At 40.7% G+C, this 12,500-nt stretch overlaps 1 protein-coding gene across 3 annotated transcripts in view; it reads left to right on the top strand.

The window, feature by feature from the left end:
• The window catches only part of LOC310735863 (phosphofurin acidic cluster sorting protein 2), a 76,851-nt gene that overhangs the window by 40,612 nt on the left and 23,739 nt on the right, over positions 1-12,500 (top strand). For all 3 annotated transcript variants that reach the window (XM_083559087.1, XM_083559086.1, XM_083559088.1), the window contains exons 7-12: positions 190-273; positions 3,332-3,391; positions 8,103-8,254; positions 9,669-9,759; positions 9,880-9,966; positions 11,294-11,424. In XM_083559087.1, coding sequence (XP_083415213.1) covers positions 190-273; positions 3,332-3,391; positions 8,103-8,254; positions 9,669-9,759; positions 9,880-9,966; positions 11,294-11,424 — 605 coding nt within the window. The remainder of the gene's footprint in view (positions 1-189; positions 274-3,331; positions 3,392-8,102; positions 8,255-9,668; positions 9,760-9,879; positions 9,967-11,293; positions 11,425-12,500) is intronic.

Raw genomic sequence — 12,500 nt, 5'->3', positions numbered from 1 at the left:
TCATGTAAAGTATATGATCATGGAGATCTCCTGTACAATATATGTTCCTGTGTCCCAATACTTTTGTTCATATAGTGTATATATGTGTTTATTCTCCTGCTTTCAATTTTAGTTGTTTTTTTTAATTCAGAGTTTTATATATATATATATATATATATTTATTTAAGTAACCCACGCAATCTGTTCCAGGACCTGTACGATGAGGACGACGAGGTCCAGCGAAAGCCAAAGAAAACCCGACGGAAAATGATCCGAACTACCTCTATAACTCGGGTGTGTATACTGGGCTCCAGAACAGAGCATCTTCACATCAAGCTGCTATTGCGTTCTAGTAGCCTGATAGCACCAGCAAACGATTCTGGAATGAATACAGGTCACAGGGACTTCAATAAAAGATATCGGACATGACGACGCGATGAGTGCGCAAGTAAACGTTTCTGTCCTTTTTTTTTATGTTGGTTTTACAATCTGGTCCGTTTTTTTTTTTTTTATATCATCTGAACCAACAGAATAGGAATCGAGCCACAAACAGAGCTGTAATGTTCAGTTTCGTTGCGGAAATCAGTTCCGGTGGAGTTTCGTTGGCAGGGGTTGTGGTCCAGTTGATCACAGTGGTAAAAACGCTTAGATGACAGACGATTGTTTTAAAGAAGACAAACCGGAGCCTTCCAGTCCCTCGTTGAAGGTCGGAGCTGGCCGCTTGCTCACTGTGGTTGTTGAGAAGATCTGTGAAAAACACTGTATCACTAACGCAGCAGGAGCTAATACAATATTATTCACAAATATTTATGTATATGAAATGCACTATATAGACAAAAGTTTGAAAACGTGAGATTATGTGCTTTTTGGACATCTCATTCCACATTTAGTCCTCGTTTACTCTTAAAATAATGAGCTCCACTCCTCTGGGAAGATGTTCCTCTCGTTACGTGCTATGACCCCTCGCGAGTACCAAAAAACTGACTCTCTCCTTTTTCATGTACTGTTCTGTAAACTCAACAAAAGTTGTGAATTAGTTGTCATAAATGTTTTATTTACTACTTTAAATGAATAATACAATAATAAAATAGTTGAAAAAATATATATATTTTTTTTTGTTGCTCGAACTTTCGAGTCGCTCGCGGCTTCTCACCAACTATCAGATTTTTCACAAGTTACTGTTAGTCACGGTTCCAAATGAAAAGTCACCAACTATTGAGGTCACAAGTGTCAAGGTCATGAGTATCGAGGTTCCACTGTATGTATACAGTGACTAAAACAATTATTTGGACACCCTGCTATTTTGCAAGTTCTCCCACTTAGAAATCATGGAGGGGTCTGAAATTGTCATCGTAGGTGCATGTCCACTGTGAGAGACATAATCTAAAAAAAAAATCCAGAAATCACAATGTTTGATTTTTTAACTATTTATTTGTATGATACAGCTGCAAATAAGTATTTGAACACCTGAGAAAGTCAATGTTAATATTTGGTACAGGAGCCTTTGTTTGCAATTACAGAGGTCAAACGTTTCCTGTAGTTTTTCACCAGGTTTGCACACACTGCAGGAGGGATTTTGGCCCACTCCTCCACACAGATCTTCTCTAGATCAGTCAGGGTTCTGGCCTGTCGCTGATAAACACGGAGTTTGAGCTCCCTCCAAAGATTCTCTATTGGGTTTAGGTCTGGAGACTCCCTAGGCCATGCCAGAACCTTGATATGCTTCTTACAGAGCCACTCCTTGGTTATCCTGGCTGTGTGCTTCGGGTCATTGTCATGTTGGAAGACCCAGCCTCGACCCATCTTCAATGCTCTAACTAAGGGAAGGAGGTTGTTCCCCAAAATCTCGCAATACATGGCCCCGGTCATCCTCTCCTTAATACAGTGCAGTCGCCCTGTCCCATGTGCACAAAAACACCCCCAAAGCATGATGCTACCACCCCCATGCTTCACAGTAGGGATGGTGTTCTTGGGATTGTACTCATCATTCTTCTTCCTCCAAACACGTTTAGTGGAATTATGACCCAAAAGTTCTATTTTGGTCTCATCTGACCACATGACTTTCTCCCATGACTCTTCTGGATCATCCAAATGGTCATTGGCAAACTTAAGACGTGCCTGGACATGTGCTGGTTTAAGCAGGGGAACCTTCCGTGCCATGCATGATTTCAAACCATGACGTCTTAGTGTATTACCAACAGTAACCTTGGAAACGGTGGTCCCAGCTCTTTTCAGGTCATTGACCAGCTCCTACCGTGTAGTTCTGGGCTGATTTCTCACCTTCCTTAGGATCATTGAGACCCCACGAGGTGAGATCTTGCATGGAGCCCCAGTCCGAGTGAGATTGACAGTCATGTTTAGCTTCTTCCATTTTCTAATGATTGCTCCAACAGTGGACCTTTTTTCACCAAGCTGCTTGGCAATTTCCCCGTAGCCCTTTCCAGCCTTGTGGAGGTGTACAATTTTGTCTCTAGTTTTTTTTTGGCAAGCTCTTTGGTGTTGGCCATGTTAGTAGTTGGATTCTTACTGATTGTATGGGGTGGACAGGTGTCTTTATGCAGCTAATGACCTCAAACAGGTGCATCTAATTTAGGATAATAAATGTAGTGGAGGTGGACATTTTAAAGGCAGACTAACAGGTCTTTGAGGGTCAGAATTCTAGCTGATAGACAGGTGTTCAAATACTTATTTGCAGCTGTATCATACAAATAAATAGTTTAAAAATCATACATTGTGATTTCTGGATTTTTTTTTTTAGATTATGTCTCTCACAGTGGACATGCACCTACGATGACAATTTCAGACCCCTCCATGATTTCTAAGTGGGAGAACTTGCAAAATAGCAGGGTGTTCAAATACTTATTTTCCTCACTGTATATATATATATATATATATATATATATATATATATATATATATATATATATATATATATATATATATATATATACACACTGGTCCCCCGGAACTCGTAGGGGTTACGATCTAAGACCGTTCTAAGTTCTGAGAACTCATGGGGGTTACGATCCAAGACCGTTCTAAGTTCCGAAAAACTTTATAAACGTAATAGTGTACAATGTTTGACCTAACACATAGTTTAAAATGTTACTCCTAACGTTCCTGAACATTCGGTCCCGCTGCTGATTCGTGCAAATTTTGAGGTAATCCGCAACTTGCTGTTAGTTAAGTTCCAAATGAGAACCCGCAAATTTTTCGAACCGAATTATGGGGGGGGTCAACTATATATATATATATATATATATAAAATTGCTTCAGCTTGATGTGTGTTGATGTAATTTAGTGTTAAATGTGTTTCAAATAATCCAAGCATTTTTTCTTTTTCCTCCTCCAGCAACCAAATTTCAAGCAGAAGTTTGTTGCCCTTTTGAAGAGGTTCAAGGTTACAGATGAGGTGAGCACTTCTTCTCTCCTGAGCCCCACATACTGCAGAATGCAGGAAATTGCCACACCAGCCACAGCTTTTACGCAAACCTACGCAACGTTTTTTTTTTTTTTTTATTATACGAACATGGAACAAAAACGTGGCACTGGAGCATCAGACAGATAAAAAGAAAATAACCCAGGGACACGGGATCCTTGTGCATTATTAGAATTTGATCTAATAAGAGGAGCGTACGAGCAAAGCGGAAGATAAACGGCCTTAATATGAGTTCATGGTGGGATTTAACGGTCTGTGTTCTTGCCTGAATCGGCTCCCAGAAGGACGCTGTTCTGAACGGTAGACTGTGGCCATGTGAACGCGTCTGCAATTTTGTTTTAAGGCTCGTGTAATCGGTATGTTTTGTCATTTTCTCTAACGTTAACCTCGTATCCTGGGCCGGTCGTGCGGGACATGACTCGAATACTTCAGGCTACCGGAGTCTCAGCCATGAAGCTTTAGTACAACAGACCACTGTACGGTTTTATGGCCTTCAACATGGAAGAATGAGACATTTTATGCCAACCAATCAGAATAGTGCAGCTAGAGCTTTTCTGTAAGTGCATTCCGTGTATCATGAGCTGGCGGTTTTACCTCGTCGGGGAACAATGTGTCAGGTTACTGCTCACCTTCAGGCGAGGTCCAGAAAATGACTTTATAATTCTATAAAGTTCTACACTGAGAGAAAATCGGAGGTCACCAAGCGTCATCATTATTATTATTATATATATTTTTTTCATTATTATTATTATTATTATTATTATTATTATTATTATTATTATTATTATTATTATTATTTACAGTAGTTAAAATAAATAAATTAATTTAAAAAAATTATATAAATAATATGGATATAATTAAGCAAATAATAAATATTCCTATAATAATAATTAATAATAATAATTATTATTATTATGATTATCATCATTATAAGAATATTTATCATTTGTTTAAATTATTACAATTATATTATTACATTTTTATAAATTATACATTATTCTATTATAATTATAATAATAATAATTATTATTAATAATAATAATTAATATTATTATTATTATTATTATTATTATTAATAATAATCATTCTTTGACCTCAGCTTCCTAATTTCACTGAAAGGAATTTCACTGTGCTGTAACGTACGTGTGACATGTATAATATATATATTTATTTGTACGAACCAAAGTATTAGAACACGTGACTTTTTCAGCCATATGTGTTTCTTCGTATGAATTTAAATGTATCATTCATTTAAAGATAAGAATGTGAGCCTCGGTGGCACCTGAGCTCCGTGACAGACACCTGACTCTTTAATACGAACCGCCGAAACTAGAAGTCATTTCCTGTCAAGGCGCACGCAATGTAATGGCCTTCCACCCGGCCCTGAGACGTTCATCAGCTATGAAATATGATTTTAATAACTCTGAATTTAATTGAAGGCTCCAGACGGCACGTAGCTGCGTTAATCAGTACCCAAATGCCACCTCTGTCGACGGTTATGGCTTTGTTTTTGCGTTCTGCGATCTTGTTAGGGACAAGACTGATTACTGAAAGTGGAGCTGCGCGCATGTGTGTGTGTGTGTGTGTGTGTGTGTGTGTGTGTGTGTGTGTGTGTGTGTGTGTGTGTGTGTGTGTGTGTGTGTGAGATCAGATCGAACAAATGGTTCAATTACAGGCTGCGAGCTCGATGGGGAAGTGCAGCAGCGTCTGGGCGTCCATCATATGCAGTATACCTGTGTTTATGTTTCTCAGGAAGCTAAGATGTGTGAAATATATGTGTGTGTGTGTGTGTGTGTGTGTGTGTGTGTGTGTGTGTGTGTGTGTGTGTGTGTGTGTGTGTGTGTGTGTGTATGTGTGTGTGTGTCTCAAAAATGTCCTCATTATTTATTACTTTATTACCAGGTGACCATGTGACCAAATTTCAGGTTTTAAAGAACATTTCCACCAAAACAATCAAATACGCTCATCAAAAGTATTCGGACAGCCGCCTTTTGCACTTGTATAGATGCTTTTTCCTCAAACTGTTTCCACAATGTCAGTGGCACTACTTCTCTTGAAATAGGAGACCCGAACCCTGTGCCAGCTCCATGAAGATTCGCTTTACATGGGTTGGATTCAGTGATGGCAAAAGTACACACATATTTCCACTGGAGTAGAAGTGCAGATACTCATGTGTTAAAAGGTGAAGTTCTGACTGCACTTTTTTTCGTAAAGAAGTTTGGGCTCTGACGTGTACTTCAGTAAAAAGTAGTGATTATTACTGCCTGTTTTAGTGTCACGCTGTAACTGGACCCCACATTGTATTATTATTTGGGCTGTTAAATTCAATTCATTTGTATTTGTATAGCGCTTTTAACAATGAACTTTGTCTCAAAGCAGCTTTACACAGATAATGTGGTGATTAAAAGTAAATATGTTCTTTGTGAGTAAGTTTGTCCCTGATGAGCAACTGTGGTGAAGGAAAAACTCTCTGAGATGGCATAAGGAAGAAACCTTGAGAGGAAACAGACTCAAGAGGGAACCTCATCCTCATCTGGGTTACACCGAATGTCCATTTGAAGCAGATATACAATGCTGCGGGGGGCAGTGATGACGATCAGAAGCGAACTGTATTCCTGAGTCAGTGTAGGAGACTGTTGACATCAACTACAGTCCAAATCCATCCTCAAAGCTCCCGTTCTTACTCCAGAATTTCATGGAAACACCCAAGGCGTTGATGAGAAACCGTCCCAAGCTGCACAGAGTGGCCTCCAGTCGGAGAGAACACTATCCAGAGGCACACCTGGACGAAGTGGGAAGATCCACGGAGGGGAGAGGGGCAGGAACAGTGGTCACTGGAGCCTCAGGGGCATGTTTAACTCGACCGAGAGAGAGAGAGAGAGAGAGAGAGAGAGAGAGAGAGAGAGAGAGAGAGAGAGAGAAGAGGGTGACCGGAAGAGAAGAATATGGATTATTAAGTGTCCTTATTGTTGTATGAAAGTTAATGTCACTGTGCATTTTATTTGATTGAATATTTTAATTGATTAAAATATTTAATTGCGATTAATAGCACGATTGTCACGAGTGCACTTGTGATTAATCGCGACTTAATCGCACATTTTTATATGTTCTTAATGCACCATGAATGAATACTTATTTTTTATTTTTCAGTACTCTAATTAACATGGACAAATATCGATGCTTCACCCATGCATGTTTATTATCAGTGAAACCAAACTCAACATCGAGCATGAAGAAAAAATATTCAAAGTAATTATGGTGTTTTAAATTACACAAATCATCAGAACACAAACGGAACCTTTGCTCTGTTTCCACATGGATGGTTAATGAGGTGATACCAGAGAAACTTTACCTCTTCTAACCTTCATACGGATTTATACACATTTAAAGAATCAGAAATAGAAGAATAGAAATAGAATCTTTGTTTTTTCATGTGAATTGGTTTGTTTATTAGTAGCTTTCTATTTATATATTTATTAAGTCTGTGAGGCAAATATCCACTGAGATTCAGGTTGTTTTATCGATGTGTCTGTGAAGAGAGATGACAGAGAGCGCCCCCTGTCTGTTCTCTTTATTTTACAAAAGCACAACATTATGTTGTTATTAGGAGTTTGTACAAATAAAAGTAGACCCTTTACAGATTTGAATGATGTATTGCACTTATTTGTACGATTGGAAAAAGACAAATGGGAAAAAAAATAACACAAAACGCGCCGGTGCGTTTGTCGACCCCGGACGGTTCATTGTGCGCATCATGAGTGTGTATGTGTGTATATATGCGTGTTGATGTTTCTTAGAGGAACCACGTCATCCTTCACCCCTTCCGAGGTCATAATTGTTGTAATAAATCGTACGTAGCGTCATTTTATTCATCGATTTCCTGCATTGTGTAGTGTATCGGTTCTGATTTTGGTTTGCGAGGAACAGAACACCGGGTTATGCCCGTGTTACATCACCCTGTTGTTCAGACAGATTATTAACATCACGCCAGGTCGCGTTGTTTTTTTTCCACATTCTGAAAATGCGAAAGGCACTCAAGCACGAAATGCCAAGTGCCGTAGGCAGTGTCAGAGGTGCAGAATGCTTTCCGTAAGTTACGTGCTTTTCGGCGCTCACGCAAAGACGCGACCTTCTCACCGCTCGTCCTGCGATGGAAAGCTTTTTTGTATGCAAAACCAAATGCAAAATGAATCCCTTTTATCCTCATTGTTAGAATTAGTTACACAGCTCTGGGGCTGTTACACACCTTTAAGCATGCTTGTGTGTACGAGGTGGTATCAAAAAAGTGTAAAAACTCGCTCTGTTTACAAGAAAATAGTTAATTTATCTACATTTACACACCAACACCTTCAAAATAGTCCCCTTGCACAGCAATAGAGATCTGACGATCATCGCGCACGAGTTGCCGAACGGTTTCAACGTTTTTCGGGGGGGCGAGCTTGTCGAGGGTCCTGATCTCTCGTCGTCTTCCAGTGATGTTTTTCCGCTCTTGAAGCTCGCGTGTCGCAGCGTCACCGTGTGACAAACGTATGTCACGTGAAACGTCTCTGTGGCAGATTTGTAACCGTGTCAGGCAAAGTCACATGTTTGCTCTTTGTTCTAAATTGCTAAATCATTATTCTCAAAACTTTTCGATACCACCTCATATGTGTGTGTTTCTGTGTGTGTGTGTTTGCTGTTTAAGGTTCTGGATTCGGACCCGGTGGATCAGACCCAGGAGGTAGAGGAGGATCTGGATCTGCTATACGACAGCTTGGAGGTGTACAACCAGAGCGACAGTGGGCCGGAGATGGAGGACAACGACAGTGTCCTCAGCACCCCTAAACCCAAGCTGAAGTAAGTTTTAAACTTGTTCTGATCAGCGCTTGGTGCATCTACTGATCACCAACATACAGTTCAACATCAAGCAGAACATTTAGAGAGGAATAAATGATGGAGAAACTCCAGACTCGAACTCACCATAAAACACGTGGGATTATTTGAATTTGAATTTGAATTTAATTTGTAGTAGTTTGAAGTAGTTGAAAAGGTTTTGGGTTCATGATCATTGTAATAGAAATCAATCAGTGTTTGAGTCATTAATATCATTCTATTAATAGATCAGTGTGCTGAGAGTCACATTCGAGTCTTTACACATAAACTGAGGCGATTAAGTAAAGAGTCTTGTGATAATAATGATAATAGAAACATTATAGTTATAATAAATCAGTATTTTGGATACTTAAGTACATTTGAAGGCAAAAACTTTTGAACTTTTACTCAAGTGACTGGAGTCACATTTTACTGAGTGGATCTACTTTAACTCAAATACATGATTTGTGCACTTCATACCCCACTGCAAATATACAATTAAAAGAGAAGGCAGCAACACTCCGATGTTATTGTAGATGTTTTTATTAGAACGTCAAAATGACACCTTTGCTAATAAGAACAGAAAATATTAACTAGATTTATATTTAAAAAACATTTTTATTTGGTACTATGTTCTGAAAAGTAGTACCTCTTGATACCTCTTGCGTTATTTCTAAGAACGTGGATATATTGTGCGAGTTGTTAGCACTTTTAGAAGACGAGAGCAAATCATTACGAACAGAACTACAAAAACAAACTACAAGATTACTAATTTCCTGTGATATTTTTAGTCTCGTTTAGATTTATTCTCCCAGCGTATGTCTGTGGAGACGAGTGTTTCATGGCACATGAACCCAAAAACTGTGAATGAATGTGGGTTATTCATTCCCAGAGATTTATTTAAAGTAAAGAAAAAGTGGTGCAGTAGTTACTGATTAGAAGATCAGGGGTTTAAGCCCTGGACCCTTGAGCATGGCTGCACTTAACCCTATCTCCCTCAAGGGGCGCTGTACCATGGCTGACCCCAGTTTCCTGAGAACCTGAGATAGGCGAGACCCTGGGGAAGTGATAGTGATATAGTGATTCAGGCTCTGGGTTACTGATCAGATATTTGATGGTTCAAGCATCAGTATCTCCAAGCTGCCACTGTAGGGCCCTTGAGCAAGACCCTTAACCCTGTGTGCTCTAGGGGCGCTGTATCATGGCTGACCATGATAAGGGAATGAAAGGAATTCCCCTTTTAAATGGCATTAGTGATTAGACAGGAAGTGAAAGCAGTTCCTTCATTTCTGTGTTTAAATATCAAATTCATGCTGTTGCTGATCTGCAGCTGATCTGCATATCCTTCAAACTCATCCTTCAAAATCGTTCAGTTTGTTAACCTCATGGCGTTTTCCAGGCCTTTCTTCGAAGGAATGTCGCACTCCAGCTCGCAGACCGAAATCGGAAGTTTGCACAGTCAGAAGAGTCAACCGAGAGAACAGAGTGCTGTAAGACCTCAATCACAGCCACACACACAATTCCTGCTTCAGAGGAAGCCATCTCTGACCTCTCATACCCTGTGCTGTGTGTGTGTGTGTGTGTGTGTGTGTGTGTGTGTGTGTGTGTAGGGTGCCGACATGCTGGCTGTGGAAAAGGAGAGAGCAGCAGCTGGACGCTTCCAGGATGAGACGTCTGTGTCGGATATCACCGCGGTGGTCAGTGTCTGTCTCTCCTCTCTCTCTGTCAGTCGCGACGCTGGTCTCATTATCGTTGTGTTAAGTGAGATGGAATCAGACCCAGCGAGAGCTCTATTACACTTCGCTCGAGTGATCTAGTGTGTGTGTGTGTGTGTGTGTGTGTTTAGAATCAGTGTGTTAATGGCTGATGAAGCAATTTGCTCATTTGTTACTGCTGCTGCCTCATTGAGCCACAGCTTCACAGCAACTCCTGCTGAGACGATGAGGTACACATGCAGCTCATGTAAAAAAAGAACTATATATCAGTTAATGACTGTGAGGCCACGCCACCTTTATTAGGACTGATAGGAGAAGAGGACACACCTCCTTTATTAGGACTAGCAGACATCAAAGCCACGCCTTTTTGTTATTGGAAATTAAAAAATTCCCCAAATTCTTCATTGGAACTAGCAGATTCAGAAGCCACACCTTCTTTATTGGGACTGACAGGAGAAGAGGCCACACCTCCTTCAATAGGACTGACAAGAGCAAAGGCCATAAGTCCTGTTCTGGGAGTTGACAAGAACAGAAGCCACACCTCCTTAATTGGAAGTGACACGACAGGAGGCCACGCCTTCTTTATTGGAACTGAAAGGAGCCGAGGCCATGCATAATTTATTGGGGCTGATTAAAGCAGAGGCCACACCCACTTTATTAGAAGTGACACGCACATAGGTCACACCTCTTTTATTGGGACTGACAATCACATAGGTCACGCCTCCTTTATTTAAAGTGACCTGCTAAGAGGCCACGCCTTCTTTATTGGGGCTGATATAAGTAGAGGCCACGCCTCCTTAATTGGGAGTGGAACTGTCACATGGAAGCCACGCCTAATTTATTTTCTCTGGGACTAAGCGGTATGGTGTATGAGGGAAACACATGGCATGGACAGGATGTTGGTGTGATTGTGTGTGTGTGTGTGTGTGTGTGTGTGTGTGTGTGTGTGTGTGTGTGTGTGTGTGTGTGTGTGATGCTTCTTCTCCTGATTTCGATCTGTAAATCCTGCATCTAATACTGAGGTGTAAGCAGGGTGTGTTACTGCATGCTGACTTTCACTTACATATTCCTCTCTCTGTGGGTCTCACAGCCACACACACACACACACACACACACACACACACACACACACACACACACACACACACACACACACACACACACACACACATACATTCACGTGTAAAACCACCCCCTCAAGGACATCTGTGCTCGCAGGTTCTGATTTGTTTCCTATGGTCTAGCTCAGTGGCTGTTACCATGACAACCGTTGGATGTCTTGCCTGGTGTGACGTGGTTGTGTCTGCAGGAGGCGGCTGAGGAGGACGCAGGAGTGGGAGGAGCTCCAAGCCAACATGATGCCAACCTGAGCTGGGAGATGAGTGTGGAGAGACTGGCCAAGATCTGCAAAACCGAGTCCCAAAACATGATGTCACCCAGGTACAGTCACACCCACCACCCTGTCTGTCTGTCTGTCTGTCTGTCTGTCTGTCTGTCTGTCTGTCTCTCTTTCTCTCTGTCTCTCTTTCTCTTATTTAGTTCTTTCTTTCTTTCTTTCTTTCTTTCTTTCTTTCTTTCTTTCTTTCTTTCTTGGTGTTGTGTCTGAGTGGTGTGTGAGTTGTTGTGTGTTGCGTGTGTGTTGCGTGTGAGTTGTGTGTGAGTTGTGTGAGTGAGTGTTCCTCAGGAGAACCTGTGGATGTTTTTTCATCTTCTAATGAGCTCATTAGGAGCAGCAGTCCTCCACGTGGCAGCGAGGCATTGTGGAGTGTTTCGGACACTTCATTAGAAGTCATGAGTCATGTGGTGGCTCTTTGACGTTCCTTTGATGCTGGAGATGATTCTGGTCTCACTAATGCGCAAGTTAGAAAGATTGGATTTTGTAATGAAATGCTTTTAGGAGAAGTGATTTGATTTTGAAGCTCCATGTCGATGTGCGTGAGGTTGAACAGTCAGACGTCAGACGCCCCCTGTGGACAGTGGACGGGGGGACGTGTGTCCTGCTCTGAAAGAGGAGAAACTCAAATTTTTAGTTTGTTTGTTTTACAGAGCCTTTGACAAACAGATCGCTGGAGCATGAAATTACAGCGTTACCTGATATTTCTCTTCATTCGAATGTTTCTCAACAATCTATTAATGTTTCTGATAAACATGATGTAAACTGGTGCAAATAAAATCCTGTGGAATAAAAATCCTGAAAAAATATGAGTGAAGGAAGACGTACTGTTTACATCTCAAACGAGGGTGTAGCAGCAGTGAGAGATAGATAGATAGATAGATAGATAGATAGATAGATAGATAGATAGATAGATAGATAGATAGATAGATAGATAGATAGATAGACGAGTGGCTGAATGAATAGATAAATGGATGATTAGATGGATGGATGATTGGATGCTTGGATGAATAAATTGATGGATGAATAGATGGATGGGTGGCTGGATGAATAGATGGATGGATTAATTGATGGTTGGATGAATAGATGGATGGATGAATAGATGGACGGATGAATGGATGAA

Source organism: Silurus aristotelis, assembly GCF_946808225.1.
Source record: "Silurus aristotelis genome assembly, chromosome: 13".
Classification (NCBI taxonomy): Eukaryota; Metazoa; Chordata; class Actinopteri; order Siluriformes; family Siluridae; genus Silurus; species Silurus aristotelis.
This window is presented reverse-complemented; position numbering and strand designations above follow the sequence as displayed.